Source organism: Emys orbicularis, chromosome 1, assembly GCF_028017835.1.
Source record: "Emys orbicularis isolate rEmyOrb1 chromosome 1, rEmyOrb1.hap1, whole genome shotgun sequence".
Lineage (NCBI taxonomy): Eukaryota > Metazoa > Chordata > Testudines > Emydidae > Emys > Emys orbicularis.
Genome location: NC_088683.1, coordinates 142,492,193 through 142,518,508, shown reverse-complemented (window position 1 = coordinate 142,518,508; position 26,316 = coordinate 142,492,193). Strand labels below are relative to the sequence as shown.

General features: G+C 46.8%; 1 protein-coding gene across 1 annotated transcript in view; it reads left to right on the top strand.

Moving 5' to 3' along the window:
• The window catches only part of TULP3 (TUB like protein 3), an 81,218-nt gene that overhangs the window by 40,479 nt on the left and 14,423 nt on the right, over positions 1 to 26,316 (top strand). Inside the window, exons 2-4 of the mRNA XM_065420705.1 lie at positions 2,433 to 2,484; positions 15,709 to 15,871; positions 22,398 to 22,574. Coding sequence (XP_065276777.1) covers positions 2,433 to 2,484; positions 15,709 to 15,871; positions 22,398 to 22,574 — 392 coding nt within the window. The remainder of the gene's footprint in view (positions 1 to 2,432; positions 2,485 to 15,708; positions 15,872 to 22,397; positions 22,575 to 26,316) is intronic.

Below are 26,316 nucleotides of genomic sequence, written 5' to 3'. Positions count from 1 at the left end.
CATTCCAGTGCTTCACCACCCTCCTAGTGAAATAATTTTTCCTAATATCCAACCTAGATCTCACCCATTGCAACTTGAGACTATTGCTTCTTGTTCTGTCATCTGCCACCACTGAGAGCAGCTGAGCTCCATCCTCTTTGGAATCCCCCTTCAGGTAGTTGAAGGCTGCTATCAAATCCCCCCTCACTCTTCTCTTCTGCAGATTAAATAAGCCCAGTTCCCTCAGCCTCTCCTCGTAAGTCATGTGCCCCAGCCCCCTAATCATTTTCGTTATCCTCCTCTGGACTCTCTCCAATTTGTCCACATCCTTCCTGTAGTGGGGGGGCCCAAAACTGGACGCAGTACTCCAGATGTGGCCTCACCAGTGTCGAATAGAGGGGAATAATCACTTCCCTCGATCTGCTGGCAATGCTCCTTATAATGCAGCCCAATATGCCTTTAGCCTTCTTGGCAACAAGGGCACACTGTTGACTCATATCCAGTTTCTCGTCCACTGTAATCCCGAGTTCCTTTTCTGCAGAACTGTTGCTTAGCCAGTCGGTCCCCAGCCTGTAGCAGTTTAGTGTCATCCACGAACTTGCTGACGGTGCAATCCATCTCATGATCCAGATCATTAATGAAGATGTTGAACAAAACCGGCCCCAGGACTGACCCCTGGGGCACTCTGCTTGATACCGGCTGCCAACTAGACACCGAGCCATTGATCACTACCAGAAATTCTTTGTGTGTTTCACTTAAAGCCAGAGCAGATTCTGACACAATAGAAGAACTTTCAAATTCCTTCTCAGTAGGCAAGCTGCTATTCTCAGCAGAAAAAGGCTAGGATTTCCCTCCCCTTTCACAGCCTTCCTCACTGACTGCAGACAAAGCAGGTGTATCAGACCCATACTTTCCCTGGGACCTGCTTATAATACACCTCTACCCCGATATAATGCGGTCCGATATAACGTGAATTCAGATATAATGCGGTAAAGCAGCGCTCCGGGGGACGGGGCTGCTTTACCGTGTTATATCCGAATTTGTGTTACCGCAAGCGGTTCCTCTGCGCCCACCCGTTACTTCCTGGGGCTGCCCCACCCCAGCTCATCTTTGCTCCGCCTCCTCCCACGAGCGCAGGTCTGCTTCTCCTCCCTCCCAGGCTTGCTGCGCCAATCAGCTGTTTGGCGCGGCAAGCCTGGGAGGGAGGAGAAGCGGAGCTGCGGCGTGCTCATGGGAGGAGGCGGAGCGGAGGTGAGCTGGGGCAGGGGGGCCGCAGCAAGTAAGGGGGGGGAGGGTGCAGAGGAACCGTTCCCCGCCCCAGCTCATCTCCGCTTCGCCTCCTCCTCCTCCCACTCCCATGAGCATGCCGCTCAGCTCTGCTTCTCCCTCCCAGGCTTGCTGCGCCAAACAGCTGGTTGGTGCGGCAAGCCTGGGAGGGGGGGACGAGAAGCGGAGCTGCAGCGCACTCGTGGGAGGAGGCAGAACGGAGGTGAGCTGGGGTGGGGGGGTCCCGGGGAGGGCCGCAGCAAGTAACGGGGGGGGGGGGGCGCAGAGGAACTGCTCCCCTCTCCAGCTCATCTCCGCCTCCTCCCCTGAGCGCGCCGCCGCTGCTCTGCTGCTCCCCCCCCCCCTTCCAGGCTTGCCGGGCCAAACAGCTGATTGGTGCGGCAAGCCTGGAAGGGAGGGAGGGAGAAGCGGAGGGGCGGTGGCGCGCTCAGGGAGGAGGCGGAGGCAGAGCGGAGGTGAGCTGGGGCGGGGAGCGGTTCCTCTCCCTACCCTGATATAACGCGGCCTCACCTATAACACAATGAGATTTTTTGGCTCCCGAGGACCGTTACATTGGCTACATTGTTATTACCTATTAAAATATCAGTGGGTAGCAAATTCCTAATGCCAGCCACAGCATCACCTAACTATAGAACATTTCAGTACTGAAATCATCAATTTTTATACATCAGGTCAAATTCATATCAAAACTGGGTAAATACAGTCTTTTACATATCATGACTAGTGATCCTGGGCAATCCACAAAGAGGAAAGAGCTGGATTGAGGAGCCAGGGAGTGCAGAACTCTGAGATGTAGATATTTGTGGGAGAACCAGGACCATAGTGAATTGCTTTGAACTGTTAAGCATTGGAGCAGCAAATTGGCTCATGACTCAGCCAATTAAATTGTTCAGTATTGAAAATTGCTTCGGTATTGCCTCAGGAACGTGGTTAATACATAGCTCACTCTTGACAAAACTGCTCTATAAAAGTGAGTTTTTACATATATCAAAGGGCTGTTGGGTCTCACAGTATGGTAAAAAGTATATTGTGGGCTGGCAGTTAGTTTATAAACTTGTTTGTTCTGGAACCGTGTCTTACTCTGTAGAGCACCACATACACTTACAGTGCTATGTAAATGATTTTTACTAGCAGTAATAAGTTTTTTTTCTCTTTCCTTTTCACAGTATTTTTGAAGATGAAAGTGTGAAATTGCGACAGCTGAAACTAGAGAACCAGGTAAGTGAACAGGCAGTGCAGAGGCTGACAAGTGTCACTATAAGAGAATGGGCAAAACATCAGTCTCCCGGAATTTACAACCACATTTTACATCGTGAGTCTGAGTTTGCCGCTTTTTTATTCTGATAGGGAAGGAGAGACAAATGTTTGCACTTCTTTCTTCCCCCCATTGTGCCTCTTGGATGCACCTGATTCACTGCTGTGCTTTATATAGTCTTTACACCAGTGCAAAGTGGGTATAAAACACCAGCATTTTACACCCACTTTGCACTGGTGTAAACAACTGCAAAAGGTACAGAGCATCTCCTATGGCATGTGAGACCATGTGTGGAGTAAAACAAAGACAGGGTGATGAGTCTGATATAAATGCTTGGAATGATGGACAGAGACCGATTAGAACTAATCTCTTCCATTTGCCTTCAAGGATTTTCTGGTTATCATTAGTTTAAGAGTCAAGCTTGCCACAGTTTTTGTTTTGATTTCCTTGATATTTTGTGCCTCCTGCAAGTGTTGTTTTATTCATTTCATTAGGATTCAGTCATCACAAGACTGAGTAGATCAAAAGAGAGGAGGAGAATTAATCTCTGTAGGGAATTATCCAGTTTAAACATCAAAGCAGAAAGAAAAATACTCTCTAAACAGTAGAAAGAGCTGCTTAACCCCTCTGTCAAGATAGACTTCCAGCAACTTTCTATCTTTCTTTTTCTAAATACAACCCATTTTTGGCTTAGCATTTGATTTGGCAGAAGAGCAGGAATTGTATCTCTTTCCAAACAGCTGATTGATACACAACTTGCTGAATGCCCAGACCACCATACCCTTTAGGGCACTTAGATAAACATATTCATCCTTACTATTCTGCCCTGTGAAATTTAAAATGAGTATAGGTTAATATAGAGGCGGATTAAGGTTTGGTGGGGCCCTCAGCCAGAGCATGTGGTGGGGCTGCTCCCCACCCCTTCCATCTGCGGCCCCGCCCATGGCCCCACTCCGTTCCGCCCCTTCCCCCCGTGGCCCCACCCTTGTTCCACCCACAGTCCCACCCATTCTGCTCCCCAACCCATTTACTCCTTTCTGCCCCCCCCAAGACCAGAGAAGCTCTGTCCCCCCTGTCATGACCCTGGGGCTCCAGCAAGAAGTGAGAGCTCACCCAGCCCTGAGGCCACGTCATGGAGTGAAAGCGCCTCCGGTCCCAGGCCGCAGCCGGGTCCAGGTGCTGCGGCTTCGCCTGGTGCTTCTGCCAGGAAGCAGGGGTGGGGTTGGGGGACTTCCCCCACCCAGATGGCGCTTCTGCTGGGGAGCGGGGTCAGAATGTGGGGGCTTTCCCCGCTCCACCCGGCACTGCTATGGGTTGGGGCATTGGAGTTTCCCCTGACCCACAAGGCACTTTTTCTGGGGCTCTGGGCTTCCGCCATCTGGGGGTGGATTTTTTTCGGGGGCCCCCAATTTACCAGACCCCCCCGGGCATGGGCTCCATAGGTCCAGTGGCTAATCCACCACTGTGTTCATAGATTTTTGAGGTCAGAAATCCATTATGATAATCTAATCTCACTTGCTAACACAAGGCGTAGAGCATCACCCAGTAATTCTTGTATAGAGTCCAATAACTCATGGTTGAACTCGAAGCATATATTATAAAAAGACATCCAGTCTTGATTTAAAGACTCCCAAGTGATGAAGAATCTACCACATTCTTTGATGAGCTGTTCCAGTGGTTAATTACCCTCACTTAGAAATTTGTGCCTTATTTCTAGTCTGAATTTCTCTCGCTTCAGCTTCCAGCCATTGAAGTTTGTTCTACCTTTGTCTCTAGTGTCAGATATGTTGTTTCTGTGTAGGTATGCACGGCATTATCTAAGGGTATGTCTAGACTGGCAGAGTTACAGCGCCGGCAGTTACAGCGCTGCTCAGAGAGCGCTGAAGGGAAACCGCTGTTGTATGTTCACACTGTCAGCTGCCTGCGCAATAGCGTGTTCGCACTTGCGGCACTTGCATCGGTATTCAGAGCGGTGCACTCTGAGCAGCTATCCCACAGAGCATCTCTTCCTCTTCTGCTGCTAAGAGTTATGGGAAGGTAGAGGGGGTCGAGGGGCATCCTGGGTCCTGTCCCAATGCCCCGTGATGCATTGGTTCGCATCCCAGCAATCCCTGTGCTTCCGTCCGCATTTGTCGCCATCTTTCAACGGTTTGTGTACTGCACACCCTGCCTCTTCAGTCTGCAGGAATGGATCCCACACTGTAAACCAATATGCTGCTCGCTCTCACTAACACATCACGAGTGGCCGTGGAGTTATTCCTTAAACTATAAAGGCAAGAGGAGTTCGACATTGATCTTGTCACTCATAGTACTTATGACACGAGATTGCTTGTGGCATTCACGGAGGTGCTGACCACAGTGGAACGCTGCTTTTGGGCTCAGGAAACAAGCACTGAGTGGTGGGATCACATCGTCATCCACCTCTGGGATGATGAGCAGTGGCTGCAGAACTTTCGGACGAGGAAAGCCACATTCATGGGACTGTATGACGAGCTCACCCCAGCCCTACGGTGCAAGGACACAAGAATGAGAGCTGCTCTGCCGTTGGAGAAGTGCGTGGCGATTGTATTGTGGAAGCTGGCTACTCCAGACTGCTACCGATTAGTCGCCAACCAGTTTGGACTGGGAAAGTTGACTGTTGGACTTGTGTTGACGGAAATGTGCAGGGCCATTAATAGCATCCTGCTCCAAAAGACCATGACTGTGGGCAACGTGCATGACGTGGATGGCTTTGCACAAATGGGCTTCCCAAACTGCGGAGGGGCGATAGATGGCATGCACATTCCAGTTCTGGCACCAGACCACCTAGCCACCAAATATATTAATCGGAAGGGTTATTTCTCTGTGGTTCTCCAGGCACTTGTGGATCACCGTGGACGTTTCACGGACATTAACGCAGGCTGGTCCGGAAAGGTGCATGCCGCACGCATCTTTCTGAACACTGACCTGTTCAGGAAGCTGCAAGCAGAGACTTTCTTCCCGGACCAGAAGATCACCTTAGGGGAAGTCAAAATGCCCATTGTGATCCTGGGAGACCCCGCCTACCCCTGAATGCCGTGGCTTATGAAGCCGTACACGGGGCACCTTGACAGCAGCAAGGAGCGGTTCAACAATATGCTGAGCAAGTGCAGAATGAGTGTTGAGTGTGCTTTTGGTCATTTAAAGACCCACTGGCATTGTCTATATGGGAGGCTGGACCTGGCCTATGACAATATTCCTATGCTTATAGCCGCGTGCTGTACGCTCCAGAATATTTGTGAAGGGAAGGATGAAAGCTTCACTCAGGGCTGGACTGCAAGGCTCAGTGCCTGGAGGCTGAATTTGAACAGCCAGAGACCAGGGCTATTAGAGGGGTGCAGCATGGGGCCATAAGGATCAGAGATGCCTAGAGGCAGCAATTTGAAGCTGAAAGCCACTAATATTTGTTGCTATGCTCGGGAGTGCAATGCTTGTTATGCTAGGAGGTGATTGTGATTGGTGCAGTTGATGCACTGTGAAGGTTTAAGAAAATTGCCTGTTGCTTTGCAGGGCTCTGTTTGCTTTCAATTAATGGAATAAAGGTTGCTTTCAAACCAAAACAGAGGAGAGAGACAAACAAAAAAACACATCAGCACTGAGGGGGATGGGGGAAGGGAGGGTCCTAGGAGGAGGTGGGGTCCCTGAACGGTTAAAGATTTGTGTATGTCCAGATATCATATGCAACCTTGTCCTTTGGAGTACAGTGCAGTGGGAACTGTACTTCAGCAGGGCTAAACTGCAGAGGGACGGGGGTTGAGTGCAGTGGGTACAGGGAGTCTGCAGGGCTGGACTGTGACAGGGCAGGAGTAGAATGCTGCGGGTACAGACTGGAGCCAGGAGGTTAAGAAGAGTGTGTTGGTGGTGTCCGGGGTGCGCATGGCAAAGAGTTTAGCGACAGCGGCTGCAGGGGAGGGCGGGCGCGGAGCTGCTCGGTTTGAAGAGCTAGTAGCGCCTGGAGCGTGTCTGCTTGGCGCTCCATAGGGTTTAAGCGCTTCGTTCTGGCATGCCACGTTCTCTTTTCAGTCCCTCTTCTCACTGTCCAACCACTCCTTCGATTCTTGTTTTTCGGCCGTGGAGTGCATCATGACATCACGCAGAAAGTCCTCTTTAGTTTTTCATGGCCGCTTTCTAATTCTGCGCAGCCGTTCAGCCAGTGATAACAAAGAGGGAGGCTGGGCTCCCAAGGTCATCTCTGTGAAGCCAAAATGCAACATTTTACAGAAGTAGTATTGTTTGCAACACAGAGACCACTGATTCAGTGATTTAAAACACAGCCACTATTCACACACCTGTCACTAACTGGCTGACCCCAGGCAAGCACACATGAGCCACAAGACCCCCAAAATGGTGAGTAACCACAGGGGCAGGGGAAATCAGGGTTCCAGGACCGTACTGTACACTTTGCACATGGCTCTTGGGGAGAGCCAGCACTGTAGGGGGGCTTATAATCATTCCTGTACCTACATTTTCCACAGGCTGTGTTCATTATGGAAGATATCTCGCTGCTGAGGGTGAGCAGGGAATCAAGGGAGGATCTTCTCCAAGACTGCGGCTTCCACCTTGGCCCTTATGTGACTTGCCTGTGTGCAGCAACGGTCGTCTTCTCCCCCCTCCCCTCCCAGTGACGGCACAGTGGTGCGGGAAAGTTACCCTTAATGGGGCAAGAAACAAAGCAGCTCTGCCAAAGAACCTGTGGCAGTGGATTGCCCAGTATCTCCATGAGAGTTTCCTGGAGATCTCTGAGGCAGGTTCCCGTGAAGTGAGGGAGTCAATCAACAGCCTGTTCCGCCGCTCAGACTAGGCATGTGGTGGTACGCACATCATACAGACACAAGCCTGCTTTCTGCAACCCTCCTCCCCCCAACAACTCGCTTCAGCGATTCCCAAAATCAAAGCCACTTACCAGGGGCCTCCGCTCCTGTTTGCGCTTTGCTAAGCTCTGACTGCTGAGACCGGCTAGACTCCTCCCGGGTAGAGAAGAGCTCCTGGCTGCATGCATCTCTGACCTCCGAGTCATCCTCTGCCTCTGTGTTCCCCTCCCCCTCCACAACCTCATCCAAGATTTCCTCCTCCTGGCTCGGTCCACTCTCGACTGGCATGCGAGCCTCCGAAGTATCCACAGTGGCCTTCGCAGTGGAGGTGGGGTCACCACCGAGTATTGCATCCAGCTCTTTGTAGAACCAGCAGCTCATGGGCGCAGCACCAGAGCGGCGGTTTGCCTCCCGTGCCTTGTGGTAGGTGTTCTGCAGCTCTTTCACTTTGACCCTTGTAGCGGGGTGGTCACCCTGCTCCTGCCCGGAGGGATTAAAAGCAGCCCTGGAGAGGGCTGTGGCTGGGGAAAGGCTGCTTGGGGAATCAGCCACAGCTGAGGCCACGCCCCAATCAGGCCACAGATGGCCCTATAAAAGGGCTGTGAGCCAGGAGCTCAAGAGGACACTCTCTCGCCAGCCTCTTGAGAGAGAAGGACCTGGCTGCCTGGGGAGCTGAGCAGGGTACCCAGGGCCGTTGCAACCCATTAGGCGACCTAGGCGGTCGCCTAGGGTGCTAGCATTTGGGGGGTGGCATTTTGAGTCCTTCGGTGGCGACCGCGGCGGCCGGATCTTCGGCCACCCCGGTCGTCATCGGCATTTCGGCGGAGGGAGCTGGGGCAGGGGGGTGCGGGGAGGGCGGCCTGCAGCAAGTAAGGGGGGGGGGCGGCACCCAGGGGAACCGCTCCCCGCCCCAGCTCACCTCTGCTCCGCCTCCTCCCCTGAGCAAGCCGCCCCGCTCCGCTTCTCTCCCTCCCAAGCTTGCGGCGCCAAACAGCTGATTGGCGCCGCAAGCCTGGGAGGCGGGAGGAGTGGAGCGGCGATGGCGTGCTTGGGGAGGAGGCGGAGCAGAGGTGAGCTGGGGCGGGGAGCTGCCGCACGGCTCCCCGGGCCGGGGGAGCTGCCACGGGGAGGGGGAGGGGCGCCTCAGGACGGAGGGGGGAGCTGCCATAGGTGGGGGCGCCTCAGGGCGGAGGGGGGGTGGGGAGCTGCCACGGTGGGCGGGGGGGAGGGCGCAAGGTGGAAGTTTCGCCTAGGGCGCGAAACATCCTTGCACCGCCCTGAGGGTACCTAGGGTGGAGTGGTGCTAGGGAAGGGCAGAAGGAGCTGGGGAGCTCCAGCCTAATAAAACCCCAGGCTGCAGGCCTTGTTAAGGGCCTATAAAGGGTACTGGGGCTGCAGAGGGCCAGCCCAGAGATGGGCAGAGGCAGCAGGTCCTAACCCCCCTTGCCGATGATGAGTGGTTTATAGACTGCAGTCCGCCCCAGTGAGTGGGGGCTAGATGGTGTCTGGCAGTAACCACTGAGGCGAGGTGGGGATAGAGGGTTGGGGGTTCCCCCGGGTGGGGAGACCCAGATTGTGGATTACTGCTGGGGGCAGAACCCTGATGTAGAGGGGCACCGGGGTCCGGGAGGGACACGGAGGCCAGTGGCAGGCAAGACACCGGCCTGCAGAGGGTGCTCCAGGCTGGAAGAGCTAATTCCCAGGATGACCAGCAGGAGGCGCCGCACCGTGAGTCGTCGCATCGCTACAACCCTGCACTGCAGTGTGTCCCAATCATGGCCCCTTTCTGTCATGCATCGTGAAATCTGTCCGTAGGTATCATAATTCCTATGGCTGGAGCGCAGCTGGGACTGGACAGCCTCCTCTCCCCAAATGCTGATGAGGACCCGCAGCTCGGCATTGCTCCAAGCAGAGGATCGCCTAGTGCGTGGAGCAGGCATGGTCACCTGGAAAGATGCACTGAGATCACTGCACGCATCACCCAGCAAACAGGAAGGGGATTTTCAAAATTCCCAAGGAATTTAAAGGGTGGGGCTCATGGTTGGTCACCTGAGGGCAGGGCAGTAGAGTTCAATCTGATGACCAGAGAGGCGAGAACAGGCATTGTGGGACACCTCCTGGAGGCCAATTGCAGCACTGTAATCGACCAGGGTGTCTACACTGGCACCACGGCGCTGTACCCCCAGTGCAGAAAGCTGTACGCCTCTAGTTGGGGTGTTTTTTTTACAGTGCTGCAACTGCGCAGTTTCTGCGCACTAAATGGCTTGGCAGTGTGTACACCTTGGGAGTTACAGCACAGAAAGCTGCTTTACTGCGCAGAAACTTGCCAGTGTAGACAAGGCCTAAAGAAGTCAGTGGAAGGGTTTAGGTCTTTGGTTGTACCACTCAGACCGAACAGGATTTCTCCCTATCTAGGTTCTACAAATAATGTCTGATTAACCAAAGACACTGGATAGAGTAATTACTTTGGATCTTTCTTCTAAAATAAAAGAGAGTACAATACTACATGTCATTTGATGTTGTTAGGCAATGGGGCTAACCTAAGTAGAGGGATGGGAGTAGTTCACACCTCTCTGAGGTTCTGTTTTAGGCTGTTTGCAGACACATTTAAAGAGAACTGTATTTGTTTGCATTCAGAAGGTTCTCTGCAAAACTATAGTGACTAGAGACTTGTGACAAATTTTGAAACTTCAATCTGTTAGAGCTGCAGGTCCACAGCAGTGCTGGTAATTAGACCTCTTATTTAGGTATGTACATGTAGATTTAAATTTTTACCTTTAAACACTTCTGAAAATTTTGGTCTATTTTTTTTAATAAATAGAAGCTTAAATTCTGCAGAAAGAGAGGTAAGCAGCAGGTTGCAGGGGCACTGTGAGAGGCCACATGCTGGTCATATATTGTGCACCATACACTAAACAAGCTTTTTTCATCTTGCAATGTTTATCTCAGCTATTATAGAAATTAAAGATCTATTAAGCCACATGACTCAGGACCTAAACAGTTAACCAGATGATGCTCAGGGAGCAACTTTTTCCACAGCAGAGATCTGCCTTTTATATGCTTTCTGTGATGTGCCTAGCACATTTGTGGTTGCGATAAAAACGATGACGATTATTAATAAATAAATGGTGTAGTATTGCACACTCACGTGCTTTATTAGGGGGGTTGCGTCTTCCCCTAAGGCACAGAAAACCAAACTCGATGGCCCATTGGTCTGCTGTGTTATGCTAGATCTGATGGTCCTAACTCCCTGGGCAGCTTGCTGGAAATTTGATAGACTCAGTATTATTATTTTGTTTCCTGTGTTCACAGTGTTCTGAATTTTCAGGAATCCCATGTAGCCTGAAAGTAAAATGTCATGGAAAGTTTTTAATGTATAATGTTTCCAAAGTGTCAAATGCATCATGATAACCAGTGTCCTTTCATTATCTTATCGGGGACAAATGGAGAATACTGCTCCTGTGTCTTTTCCCTAAAGTACATTAATCTCCATTATAATACAGGGATGGAAGAAAGAGTTGGATATTAGCCAAAAGTAAACAAAATCCAATTCTATTATTTGGACATCACATCAGTGTACGAGAATTTTTAAAAGAACACTTAGCAATGTTGATTATAGAGTTGTTATGCCATCTCGTTCAAACAAAGTGAACTGCACTCTAACAGCCTTAAATGTATGCTTGGGGGATTAGATTTTTATTGGTAAATGTTGGTAAATATTGATTTTACCATACAGTCTCAAAGTGACGGAAAAATATTTCCATCTATTATATTGTGGTGTTACGCTAGCATTTAGTGCAGCCTGAGCAGAGGCACCATTTAGGTAGCTTTAATGTTTGAAATCTTAACATATACTGTCATTAAATAATTATTGTCTGACCTCTCCTCCCCCATAATTTCACAACTGTGAAAAGTTAAATAGATAAAAAATCTAAAACAATGCTTAAAAATAAATATTGATACTATCTATCAAAATTATTAAACAAAAAATTCTGCTAAGCCTACTTAAATAACAGTGAGGCAGCACATTTTCCATGCCTTAATCAAACATAGAAATAGAGAGAAACTCTTTTAAAACAAATGACCGTACTATTCCATTTTTTTTTCTACCCCTTCTGGTTAAATGAAGGTGTGCATGATGAAATACTGTCCCACGTATACAGACCCCCTGTTTTCTCAGAGTTTTGGTGTGTCGCATAAACCCTTTGTTAAAACAGAATTGTACTGTACTAAGGCTATGTCTACAGTACTGGCGCTACGGCAGCATGGCTACGGTGCCATAGCTGTGCCACTGTAGCACCATAGTATAGCCGCACTCTGCAGCGATGGAAGGGGTTTTCCCATCACTGCAGTAACTCCACCTCCACAAGCGATGGTAGCTGGGTCAATGGAAGCTTTCTTCTGTCGACCTAACCATGTCTACACTGAGGGGTTTGGATTTTTCACACCCCTGAGCGCTGTTCCTATGTTGATCTAGGTTTTAAGTATAGACTAGGCCTAAGATGGAAATAAACTTATAGCAAACACTAAAATGCTTTAAAAAACCTGGCCTAGTAGAAGAATCAGTGAGGTTGCTCTTAGAGAGTTAGTTTACTGGTATCAGATACTGGCCCCCAAATTCAATCTCCGATGCCTATAGTAACTGGGTATATTCTTACTGCATGTATAATGTCTCTCTTGCTTCCCTTCTCTTCTGTCTGTCAGATAAAGGAAATGTCAATGACAGATTCTGTTCCATATTTATTTTGAGGATAATATGTTGTTGACTTTTGCTGTCTTGCTCAATGACATTTCCTTTCCTTGTATTTCCTTCCCTCCTGCTCTTGGATGATTATGGAATATGTTTTGGTTTTTTTAGTCCTGTAACAATATACTGGTATGTTCTGTGATCTGAGCCTGGTTATATATTTTGTAAAGCTGCAGAACCAGCAGACCTGAATTTCTGGTAAAGGGTCTGACTACCAATCAGTAGCGTAAATTTGCCCTTCAATATGTATTTGCAAAGTTTCTCTAATTCTTATGTAGTTTCTTCTTCCAAACCAATATTTTAATACTTATAAAATATATTGTTAATGTTCAGGCTATCCTTTGTGTGTAACGTTACAATAACAAATTAACTTGGACGGCACAGGTTCCAAAATAACCCAGTAACAAACCATCCTAGAGAACATGACTCTCAAATAATATTAGAATAACAGCAACCCATGTAGCCCAGCCCTCAGGAATACCAACTACAACAACAAACCAGCTCATGTGGGGTAGTGCTCATGAACAGTGCTAGGATAATAAACCAGCACATTCAATCTAGCCTTCATATGTGATCATGCAATTAAAGAAACAGTGTGCACACCCCAGACCTTCTGAGGAAACTTGCCATAAGAGATAAAAAAGAGCAAAGGGCCAAGAACTGAGCTTTGCAATTGAGAATACATGCAGGGAAAGAGCCATCACCAGATACAAAAAAAGAGAGGGTAGTTTAATAGGTTCAGAAGGGAATGATGATAGAAGGACACCTGCATCCAGGTGTCTACTTACTTTAAGGAGTATGTGGAGAGAGAAGTGGGGACTATCATCAGTGAGAACAACCTGCAGATTGCTCTTAAGGTTACTAATGAGCAGACAGGGATGATTTGTCTTTAGTGGAAGTGACTTGTACACATGTAGAACATCCCATTTGGCTTAGTGATGAACTACAGTGTACTAAAATCTGATTCTCCACTTTCCTTCACAGACCGTGTAACTCTCTGTACCAAGAGTAGTTCTCGTCACAGTTACCCGCATGCATCCAGCAGCGTCTTATCTTAATTATTTAAGTTAGAACTTGTTTCCTTTATCGCTTGTTATGACATCACAAGTGACAGGCTTATATATGTTGACACTAAGATTGGGATTCATAGTTCATTTGACTCTGGCTAATTTTGTCATTCAGCTTTGTATCACAAGGAATGAGTTCACTTGGTATATCAAGTTCTTTGTCATTCAGTTAGCTCAACACGAATGATTGAAACATCCTTGACTCCCCCTGTAGCTCCTACTCCTTCTTGTCCTATCGATGACCCCCAGTGTCTGAGAGCTGCCAGTTGTGAGTTCTCCTCTGGGGATGCCAGCTCCTATCAGAGAGTCCATTTCCTGTAGAAGTCCTGACTTGTTTTGCTGAATCACAATAATATCTCTGAGTGCAATAGCAATGTCAGTTGGAAGAGTGAGGATTTGAGAAATAGTATGTGGCAGTGTGTAGTGGGGCAGCTGCCAGGAGTGCAGGGGTTAAAAGCAGCCCTTGGAGAGGGCTGTGGCTGGGAACCATTTAGAAAAGGGGTTAAGAGCAGCCACAGTTGTGGCCACACCCGGCCCTGATATAAGGGCTAAGGGAGGAGCTGGGTCAGTCTCACTCCAGCCTTGGAGTGGGAAGGACCTTGTTGCCTGGGAGCAGAGGGTACCTGAAGCAGAACAGTGCTGGGGAAGGGCAGGCAGAGCTGGGGAGCTCTGGCCTGACGAGTCCCCAGGCTGAGGCCTTGCTGAAGGCCAAAGAAGGTACTGGGGCTGCAGGGAGACAGCTGGGCCAAGAAAGGCAGCAGGTCCAACTCTCTTGCCAGTGATGAGTGGCCATTACAGACTGCAGTTTGCCCCAGAAAATGGGGGCTAGACGATGACTGGCAGTAGCCACTGAGGCAAGGTGGGTATAGAGGGTTGGGGGTTCCCCTGGGAGGGGAGACCCAGAGGGTGGGGATACTGCTGTGGGCAGAACCCCAAGGTAAAGGGCACCAGGGTCTGGGAGGGACATGGGGCCTGAGGCAGGAGAGACACCAGCCAGCAGGGGGCACTTTGAGGCTGAGGAGCTAATTCCCGAGGCAACCAGCAGGAGGTGCTGTGGTGGTGTGTGCTTGACCTGTTACACAGTGTAATTGAAGACTGTATCACATTGTAATGCAGAGGTACAAGGGAGCAGGGAGAGAGGTGTGGTCTCAAGCTTAACTTTGGCATTTTGTGATGTGTGGGTTTGGGGGTTTTTTTTTTTTTTTTTTTTTAACCTTTTTACTGAGGCAAAGTTACTACAACATGTTAACATACTACATAGTACATTACTTATTCCTGTGTAGCATCAGGTTAATAGTCAAAGAACCCGGCTAAAGATTCTCGCTTGCTGACTGGAGAGTCCTCCTCATCTGAGTACGTTAAAAAGGATGACCACATTTCTAAACACCCATTCTCTTTTTGGTACTTCTCTTGTGTACATACTTGCTGTGAAAGCTTTCCCATTTCAAGGACAGTCCATATTTTGCTATACCTCAGTTCCATAGGAGGAGCAGTTACATTTTTCTGGTAATGTGCAATGCAATATTTAGCTGCTAATAAAAATAAATTAATTTGTCATTCTGTTTAAAATGTAGATCCTTTAATAGGGTATTAAGTAGGCAGGTCAGGGGATATGTAGGAAGCTGGCATTTTGTCATAAGATTAATTTCTTTAATAATTTCCTTTCCCATAGAGAGTCAATTTTTGTCCAAATCCCTCTCCCTTTTCATCTGGGTTGTTTTCTTATCAACATTTTTTTTCGGTCAAAATTGTACATTTCTTAGAAACATTTTGTTCCAGCTTGCTCCTGGGTCAAGTCCTCAAATATGGTTAAAAGTCTTGATAGAGCAACCTTGTGTTAAGATTTCACTATAAAATATTTGAATTGTTAACCATGCAAAAGTAATATTGCACAAATATACTTCTCAGCATTTAATATGAAATTAGCTTATCTGTACTATTACACATTTGACATACTGAAATTTGATAACTGAAGATGTTATTCAAAAAGACAGAATGTTTAGTCATAGAATCAGAGCTACTGTAGAGAGGCTGGAGGGTCCTGATGGGTCGTCATTTCTATCCTATCCATCAGTTTTAAATAGGTAAGTTGCGGACAGTGATTAATGAAACCATGAGACGTGTTTTGTATCGCTAATTCTAGTTTGTGAAATGCTTCATAGTGGATACTGAATAAATCTGCTAAATTTAACTCTGTGTGAATTAAAGAGTTATGGCAGTTTATATTGGATACAAAGACAAAAGATTGCTGATGGCCAAGGATTAGGTCGCAGTCTAAGGTGGTGCCTTGACCCCTGGCTGCCAGCAATGAAATCTGAGAGTCCAAGTGAGTGCCTCACTCCAGAGTCATCAGTGAAGTCTGCATAGTGGAATCATTCTGAAGTGTGAGACCCTTATCAGAGCACACCAGAGCTTTTCAGACTTCATAGTGGTTCCAATATAAAATACTTTGTTGCCAATGGCCAGGGAGGGACCATGCATTGCCTCCTACTCTCTAGTGTGTGTGGCTATTCATCCTTACTTCATTTCCTTTGTTTCTCTTAGAGAGCTCTTCTGGAGAAGAAGCAGAGGAAGAAACGTCTTGAGCCCTTGATGGTGCAGCCAAATCCAGAAGCAAAGCTGCGTAGATCAAAGCCCAAAGGGTGTGAGGAGCAGACTCCCTTAGTTGAGACCCACACCCCTTTTCACAGCGATGTTGTCCTGCATGGTATGTAGTCATCCTGATCAACAGACATTCTTACTAATGCTAGTTTGTTTTTACCTTAGGGGTGGTCACATTTACATTCCCCAGGGGAATGGGTGGGCGAGAAACTAAAGGGGTTGATTTTGTTGGGTACAAAAGAAGAGCAGCACTACAGCATTCATTTGTTCCTTGTCACTCATCTGCTGCTAAGCAACACTGCGCTGTAAAAAACTCTCAACCTGAACTGGACTCCAGTGTCAGATTAGCTAATTAGACTGGGAAAATCTATCCACCTCTGAATGATCTCTCCTTAGAGTTGGACCAAAGCCATCTGGCTGAACGGAAGTGTGTGTGGAACTGTTTAGTTTCCTCACTTCCTGGGTACTTTAGTAGTGTTCCCAGAAATGTAGGGAGCTATAAATCTGGAGCAGGAGAAATTCATTGGATTTTTCTGAAGCAGTAAGAGAAAAGGAGAACAGAATAAATGAATAGCAGGAACATGCACTATCCTTCAAGACAGAATTCTCAAAAATTGCCATGATAGGCTGATTGGGGAGGGGAAGGCAGTACAGGTGTTGATTAATATTGAATTTAGCTTTCTTCGTTTCCCCTGTCTCCACTGGCGTTCCTTATACACATTGGGTTTCAGCCACAGCCCAATTCCTGCTGACACTCTGAGGGAGTAAACTGCCCTCTGCTGGTGGCAGGGATTTTTGCATTCTCTTTCATCTCAGTCCTCAAAAAGAACAGGAGTACTTGTGGCACCTTAGAGACTAACAAATTTATTAGAGCATAAGCTTTCGTTGGCTACAGCCCACTTCTTCGGATGCATATAGAGTGGAACATATATTGAGGAGATATATATACACACATACAGAGAGCATGAACAGGTGGGAGTTGTCTTACCAACTCTGAGAGGCCAATTAAGTAAGAGAAAAAAACTTTTGAAGTGATAATCAAGATAGCTCAGTACAGACAGTTTGATAAGAAGTGTGAGAATACTTACAAGGGGAGATAGATTCAATGTTTGTAATGGCTCAGCCATTCCCAGTCCTTATTCAATCCTGAGTTGATTGTATCTAGTTTGCATATCAATTCCAGCTCAGCAGTCTCTCCTTGGAGTCTGTTTTTGAAGTTTTTCTGTTGTAAGATAGCCACCCGCAGGTCTGTCATTGAATGGCCAGACAGGTTAAAGTGTTCTCCCACTGGTTTTTGAGTATTATGATTCCTGATGTCAGATTTGTGTCCATTAATTCTTTTGCATAGAGACTGTCCGGTTTGGCCAGTGTACATGGCAGAGGGGCATTGCTGGCACATGATGGCATATATCACTCACACTTCTTATCAAACTGTCTGTACTGAGCTATCTTGATTATCACTTCAAAAGTTTTTTTCTCTTACTTAATTGGCCTCTCAGAGTTGGTAAGACAACTCCCACCTGTTCATGCTCTCTGTATGTGTGTATATATATCTCCTCAATATATGTTCCACTCTATATGCATCCGAAGAAGTGGGCTGTAGCCCACGAAAGCTTATGCTCTAATAAATTTGTTAGTCTCTAAGGTGCCACAAGTACTCCTGTTCTTTTTGCGGATACAGACTAACACGGCTGCTACTCTGAAACATCTCAGTCCTGGAATTCCTCTCCACTATCTTGTTAATTCACCCTAATCTCAAATTACAAATTCAAGTGTTTGGGTGAGAGAAGTTTTTCAGAGTCTTGTCCCTGTGACATGCAAACAGGATCCATTAGATTTAGGTCTTGCCACATGGCAAGGAGGTAAATTTTGGGATCAGTGGACCCTGCATGTGGCAGGGAGGGGACAGCAACATAGCAGCGAAGTGTTGGTAGAAAGGAAAGCTATAGGCACTGTGGGAAAGCAAGGAGCCAGTGGCAAGAGCTCAGTGGTCTCACAGCATGACAGTGAAATAGTGGCAAGAACCATTGGGGACAGTGATGTAGCAGGAGGCAGTGATGAGCTCACAGCCCAGGAAGCCCCACAGATGATGGGGCATAGGAGGTGACCGTGAAAGCCCCACAATCCTGTGAAAGTATCAGGAAAAGTACCATGAGAGCCAGGATCCGCCAACCTATCAGGGAGGTAGCAGGGTATGCATTGGGGTTTTGTGATACACATTAAAGGGATACCATGAGCTAAAAAGGATAAAAATGAATTTATTAATCTTAGTGGTTGCTCCTAGAAATATCTTGTCTCCTGGCAGCCCATCTCTTTAAATGTCTCTCCTGTTCTGTGGATCAGTGGCTGCAGATTGGGAGAGGAGTGAGAGGAGACTTCAGCTGTAGCACTTGCTGGACTGATAGCACTGCTCTACAGCCAAAATGCTTCTGAAATAAATGTAGTCAAACTTTACTAATTCTGGGTCACTGAGAACGAAAATGATGCTTAAAATTGTTGATTGGCTCTAGTTTTCAAGATATGCTGTTGGGTCAGTATATACGACCCTTGACTTGGGAATGGCAGAGGATAAGTGAGTTATAAAGGGAAGGGATCTCAATTTAAACCAGAAATGACTAAAATACATCTTTGACTGGATCTATGAATAAATCTATGACTGGGTTTGGACAGTACTTGCTTTTTAGGCAAAACAATGAATGATGCAATCTGAAGCTGGTATTGCGTCATACATGATATGAATTGCATCATGTTATTCCTAGAAGTCATGGATGATGCAATCATAACGAAGCTTACATCACTCTGCTGAACAAATTGCCCTATATCGGCTCTAGAAATCATACAGTGTCGTACTCTCTTATTTGTCAGTGTTTGATTTTGCAAAGGGACACATTTCTGTTTAGCCAAAGTGAGCCTTGTACTTGTGTGAACAGTGCAGATAACTTCTGCTATGTTTGTGGTGAAGTGACTTTTGCATCACAAAAGCGCAGTATAACCACTATGGTTAAGAAAGCCTATCACCTTTATTTTGGCTGCAAAAATGGAGATCAGGACAAGAGGTGGGCCCCACAAATATGCTGCAACACTTGTGCAACAAATCTTCACCAGTGGTTGAACAGGAAAAGGAAATCTATGCCTTTTGCAGTGCCAATGATTTGGAGAGAGCCAACAGATTATACCAGCAATTGTTACTGGTGCCTCCAGTTGGGAAAGGTGTGTCAAAGAAGAAAAAGTGGACTGTGCATTATCCAAACATTCCATCAGCTATATGCCCGGTACCCCACGGAGAAGGACTGCTGGTTCCTGATGCACCAGAATCATTCTCACTTGAGTCAGACGAGGAAGAGGAAGAGGATGAAACTTCTGGTCCTGAACCATCAATGTCACAGGACCCACATTTTCTCTCATCCTCCTCCTCTGAACCACACCTCATAACACAAGGTGAACTGAATGACCTTGTCAGGGATTTGGAACCACCCAAGAGTAAGGCAGAGCTGTTGGGCTCCAGACTACAGCAGTGGAATCTCCTGGCAGGTGATGTTAGGATTTCCATGTTCCGTGACCGTCAAAAGGATCTTGTCCCATTCTTCTTCATGAAAGGTGATCTTGTAGCCTGCAACAACATCGATGGTGTGATGGCAGCCCTCAACATCGTTCACGATCCAGATGAGTGGAGACTGTTCATTGATTCATCAAAGACGAGTCTTAAAGCTGTTTTACTGCATAATGGCAATGTTTTGCCATCAATTCCAGTTGGTCATGCAATCCATATGAAGGAAACCTATGACAACATGAAACAACTTTGGAGGTGCATAAACTATGACCAACATCAATGGCAGCTTTGTGGTGATTTGAAGGTTGTTGCTCTCTTGCTTGGTCTGCAGACAGGATACACAAAGTACTGCTGTTTTCTCTGCGAATGGGATAGTCGTGCAAGAGATTCCCACTACATCAAGAAAGATTGGCCACTCCGACAGTCATTGGAGCCTGGGAGGAAAAGTGTTCAGCATCCACCACTTGTTGAATCAAGGAAGATTTTGTTACCACCCTTACACATCAAGCTGGGTCTGATGAAGAACTTTGTCAAGGCCATTGACAAAACACAAGCAGCTTTCAAGTACCTCCTTGGAAAATTTCCAAGGTTAAGTGAAGCTAAGATAAAGGAAGGTGTCTTTGTTGGTCCTCAGATTCGTGAACTTCTTCGAGCTGATGCATTTGACCATGCACTGCGTGGCAAGGAAAAGACGGCATGGAAAGCCTTCCAGTTAGTGGCAATAAATTTTCTTGGAAACAACAAGGCAGACAACTACAGGTTGTTGGTGGAAAACCTCCTCAAGGCATACAAAAGCCTTGGTTGCAACATGTCACTAAAGATACATTTTTTGCACTCTCATCTAGATTTTTTTCCACTGAACTGCGGAGCAGTGAGCGACGAGCATGGCGAGCGATTTCACCAGGACATTGCAACAATGGAGAAACGCTATCAGGGCAAATGGAGCCCATCAATGCTTGCAGACTATTGCTGGACAGTGACAAGAGATGCTCCATGTAATGAATACAAGAGACAAGCCAAGAAGCGCCGAGTAGACACTGAATAGGACTAAACTATGTACATAATAGTTTTTTGCCTTTTGTTTCATAATAAATTTTATTTATAAAACCCTTTTGCTGATTTTTAAAGTGTTACATAAACAGGACAGGTGAAATATTATCATGTAAAGCAACCATAAACACATGAAAAGACCTAGGTTTACAATTTATGATTAAAACTCTACTATCTACACAATATACATAGTATCAAGTATCAGGGGGTAGCCGTGTTAGTCTGTATCTACAAAAACAACAAGGAGTCTGGTGGAACCTTAAAGACTAACAGATTTATTTGGGCATAAGCTTTCGTGAGTAAAAACCTCACTTCTTCGGATGCATCAATATACATAGACATAAAATGTAAAAACTTAAATATCTTAGAAACAGTAGCCAGTCAGTTGTTTTAATTGTCATATTTGAATTCAGCACATCAAAATACATAATAAATAGCACATTTTATCTTTGAAGCAGACGACTTCTCAAAAATTGTAGACCAGTGTAGCCTACTTAGAATTAACTGGGAGAAAGCAGATTGAGAGAAACTTTCTGGTTGGAGAGAGCACTTCTGAAATGAGACAGGAGAGAATAAAAACGCCTCTGAATCACAAAACTAGATACTACAGAAGTCAGAGGAAAGAGGGATGAAAATTGGATAGCTTCCCCTTTTATATTTTCAGACCAAGAATCTTTAAGATGGAGTGAAGGTTGTAAATGTGTCAGTAACCCAAAGGTAAAACACCTGAGTAAACCGTTGCAGTTTTAAAATACAAAAACACCAGAAAGCCAAGAAATCCAAAGCAAAGACTGCACTTAACTCTGCATTTCCAAACTATCTAGAATTTGTTTTAAGGTACCCCAAACAACCTTCACTCTTCCATATCCCTGGCACATACTGCATTCTCTGTGAAAGTGTCTGTGACAAGAACTGCAGTATCACAGCTGCTTTATATGGTTAACCTTGGGTACGTTGGTTCCACCAGAAACCCAGGTGGTGGCTACATATAGTTTGGCATCTTGCTTACAGCTGTGAACAACCCCTAGTTTACTGTGACTTACATAGTGGAGTATTCATAGACTAACATCAAGGTGATTAACAAAGAACATGACTACAGTCCCTACGTAAAAGGATAAATGGACACAAGTCAGATATTAGGAACAGCAATATACAAAAACCTGTAGGAGAACACTTCAATCTCCCTGGACACACAATATCAGATTTAAAGGTAGCCATCCTGCAGAAAAAAAACTTCAGGACCAGACTTCAAAGAGAAACTGTTGAGCTTCAGTTAATTTGCAAATTTGACACCATCAGCTCAGGATTAAACAAAGACTGAATGGCTAGCCAACTACAAAAGCAGTTTATCCTCCCTTGGTGTTCACACCTCAACTGCTAGAAGAGGGCCTCATCCTCCCTGATTGAACTAACCTCGTTATCTCTAGGCTGATTCTTGCCTGCATATTTATACCTGCCTCTGGAAATTTCCACTACATGCTTCTGACGAAGTGAGTATTCACCCACGAAAGCTTATGCTCAAATACGTCTGTTAGTCTATAAGGTTCCACAGGACTTTGTCGCTTTTTACAGATCCAGACTAACACGGCTACCCCTCTGATAGGTGACTACTGTGGACAGTAAAGGCTTAAAAAAAAAAAATCTAGGAGTTTCAATGTGCTTTACAAACATCAATTAATTTAAACTCACAACACTTTGTGAAAATGGAAGTATCATCATCCCCATTTAGGGATGGGGAAACTGAGGCTTGGAGAGGTTAACATGACTTTCCCTAGGTAACACAGGAAGTCTGTCAGAGCCAGATTTAGAATCTAGTTCTCCTGACTCATAATCCTGTAAAGTGCTTTTTTGGGAAGACAGTCTTTCCCCCCCCCCCCCCCTTTTGGAAAATGTCTGGGCACTCAGATGCATCAGTGTTCTAAAAGGGTGTTTGGGCAGGGAGAGGTGAAATGAGATGCCTTCTTGTGATGCTTGACACAGTCAGTTACAAAAGCAGTGAGATTTCTCCATTCTGTTTCACTTTTGCCTGCAGGCATTGATGGCCCAGCTGCCTTCCTGAAGCCAGAAGTCCAAGACTTAGGGACCAAACTCCAAATCCTCTCCGTAGGATCTTCCACAACAGAAGACGATGCAGATCAAGACAACGATGAGGAGACCCTGATAGATACAGCTGCCAAGCCGGATCTGCAAGAAATCCTACAGAAACGAGGTGAGAGTTGGCTATATGCAGGGTTTGGACAGGGGTCTCTGTCAGGTTTTCCCAGTTTATAATTTTATTTTTTATTTCATTAGAAAACTAAAAATTATGAGGAATCCTCTCACAATACAAGTGTGCATGTGAGTTTCCATACACAAAGGCAGCCAGCAATTTCTAGAACATACATTGGCGGATGAGTAACAGTCATTCCCTTGTCTAAAATGCTAATACGAACTGGTATATATCTATCACGTTTTAAAAGATTACAGAAATACCGTATAATTTCTGGTCTTTCCAAAGGAAGTCGTCACAAATTGCCTCTCTTGGTTTTGCCAGAGTCCAGGACATTTTTATTCCATGTACCTATCTGTATTAATATTGTAACAACACAATATAGTTCTTAAGTATTAGAAACCTCCACAGCCAACAATGCAGTAATTACTTAACTGCTCAGGAGACCTGCAGGAAAGGTGCTCTTCCTGATTCAGAGGATATCCCAAACAGCTGTTATAGAAAATATGTGTAAAGGTTTATTGTCAAATACTGTGTCCTGTTGAGCAGTTTCTCATCAGAGTGTTCACTTCTGCCAAGTGTATCACATCCATGCCAGTACTGCAGGAAGTCTGTTAGTTGCGTGCTGTCTAAACATTTTGCAGTGAAATAAAAATGAATACCATGTCGTTCGAGTAACAGTTTACATTACCTTGCAGTGCCTGTCATCTAAAAGGTTCCCAAAGGACTTAACCTATGAGTTATGCAGTAATTTGTAAGGATCGTGTCATCCACCACTCAGAAGCAACAGTTGTTTATCCATGAACAGCAACATTACACAAGAGTTAAGACAGGAAGTGCAAGAGAATAACTGATTGAAATTACATGGGAAATTTAGGGAGGCAGAATGTAAGTACACAGATTAGAATTTGGCCAGAACGCCAGGGTTAACGCCTTTCCTCTTTCAAAATATGCCTTGGGATGTTTATTGACAAGTAGTCCAGAACTTAGCTTTATATCTCCTCCAAAACACAGCACCTCCAGCAATGCCCTGTATGTGCAATACCATACTGGGACATTGGTTTAATATTGATTCGTAGAGAAGAATGCAATTTACAGGATCAACAAAACCATGTACTACAGCACTTCCTGTGCTTTCCCACTCCTAACCCTGCTTACCACAAAAAATCAGATAGGATCATAAAATAAAGTGGTGTGACCCCAAGTATAAATCCCAGGAAGCTCACAGAAGTTCCTTCTCAGTTCTTGTTCAAGTATATGCCCTGTGGGTGCTGTGCACTTTTGACTGGAGACCGTAAAGCAGCATCTGCAGGCCTGAGCCTACACAACAGCTCCTCATGCTCCCATATGAGGTCATGTAGGGAGGTGCAGACCCATTGTCACTCATTTATCTCTCAACCCATCTGTAGCTTGAGATGGAGCAAAACTTGGGTGATGTCTACACTACCGTGGTATGTCGACCTAAATTACACAACTCCAGCTACGTGAATAACATAGCTGGAGTTGACATAGCTTAGGTCGGCTTACTTCGGTGTCTGCACCGCGCTGGGTCGATGGGAGAGTGTCTCCTGTCGACTTACCTTACTCTTCTCGTTCAGGGTGGACTACCAGGGTCGACCTGAGAGCGATCTGCGGTCGATTTGGTGGGTCTTCATTAGACCTGCTAAATCGACCCCCGGTGCATCGATTGCTGGAGCGTTGATCCGGTGGTAGTGTAGACATAGCTTTAGGGCTGGTCCACACTAACCCCCCACTTTGAACTAAGATTAACGTAGCTGAAGTCGAAGTATCTTAGTTCGAACTTACCGCGGGTCCACACGCGGCAGGCAGGCTCCCCCGTCGACTCCGCGTACTCCTCTCGTGGAGCAGGAGTACCGGCGTCGACTGTGAGCACTTCCGGGATCGATCCCAGAAGATCGATTGCTTACCGCCGGACCCGGAGGTAAGTATAGACGTACCCTTAGTGTCTGCTGTTCTACAGCTTCCCACCTTTCTCACTTACTGTGAATTTTTTTTTCCGTTTAGTTATTTACTTAGTTTATTGTTTTGTTATTTTTATTTAATTTCAGAACAGTTGTGGTTTCAAAGGGGAGATCTCTTCCCTCCCTGCTTCAGGGCTTTTGGTTTAGTGCATTAGCACCAGATTATGCCAAAGACAGTGTGGTTTAAGCCCTGCCCACGCAACAGGAATTCTAGTTTTCTGTGGTGTCTCGGAGAGACTCACTTCCCATCAAGGGCAAGGTCTGCTCAGGGTTTAAAGGCAGGTGTAGAAAAGACAGAGGCTAATTTGAACCTTGCTTAATGGAACACTCCTTAGCTTCTGAGGGGTCTGCTTCCCCCCTTGCACATCAGCCTCAGCATCTCAGACAGCTCAGGTGACTGCTGGAACCTTGGCAGCACCCCAGAGACAGCGACTTCTAAGACTCTTACCAGGGAAACAAAGAAGAGTGGTAGGTCACCCCATAAATCTCAGTCCTGGGAGACTTTGAGTCCCCTAAGGGGTAACCCACCCCTCTTCTTATATGGTACTGACACCTTGGTACCAATTTCACTTGGAGTCTCAGACTGAAATCAGTACCAAAGCATTGGTACCTGTAACGGGTTGCACACTCACCACTGTGGCACCTCCTGCTGGTTGCTCCAGGAATTAGCTCTGTCCAGCTAATGGAGCACCCTCTGCAGGTGGTGTCTCACCCATTGTTCTGCTCTGCAGTGCTGTCTGGGACCTGTGTTGCTCCCTGGCTTGCGGCGTCCTCTTCTGGACACAGCCCTCCAGCTGTGCCCCACTCGGTTTTCTCCCCTTCCGGGGGTATCCACTGTCCTCAGTCTGCACCTGCCTTCGTGGCCAACTGCAGCTCCAAAGTCTAGCCCCTTGCTGCAGGGGCAAGCCACAGTCTGTATTGGGCCATGCTCCTCCACAGCCAGGTGCAGTGGAAAGGGGTGGGGGGGGACCCAGGCCCGCCCACTATTCTGGGTCCCGGCCCAGGGACCCTCTGGCGGCAGCCATGTCCTGCCCTCCTTCTTTCCCCTCTACTGCTCATGCTCCCTGGGCCACTTCTCTTTGGCCCTTGCACCTTCTCGGCCCTTTTTTAGCAGGGGCTGCAGCCTGGCAGGTATCAGGCTGGAGCTTTCCCTCTGCTGCCCTGAGCCTGCCCAGCGCAGTTCTATCTAAGGTGCTAGCCCTGGGAGCCAGTCCTCCCCCATTGCTTGTCAGGGAGAGACTCGTATCTCTTCTGCTTTGCAGCCTTTATATAGGGCCCAGCCTGGCCCTGATTGGCTGCTTCTAAGCCTTCTAAGATCTTTTCCCTGGAAGATCTTCTCATTTTGCATAAAACAGGGTCTCCCTTACTAAGGAGCTCTACTAGATCTCTCTCTTGGGTACTGCACTGACAGCTGCAACTTGATTTCCAACACTTGGTACCAGCACCAATGCCTCAGCCCCCCCACCCCCTTTTAGCCCAGGGGATGATATTTCTGACTCTGAGGTCTCTGTAAAGGGTTCTACCTTGGAACTGTCACACCCTTCTTGAGTCCATTTACTGAAGAGGACCTTGTGGAGCCCACCAGATACCCTAGACCTTTGGGATATGAATATCCTTGGGGACCCCTCACCTATCCCCCTCCTGAGTGGGCTTACTGGAACCCATGGGGGCATTTTGTGGAACAGTTTTAGAGGGTACCAGCCAGAAAGAAACCCCAACACCCACCAGTACCGCATCATTCACAGGCACTGACAGACCAT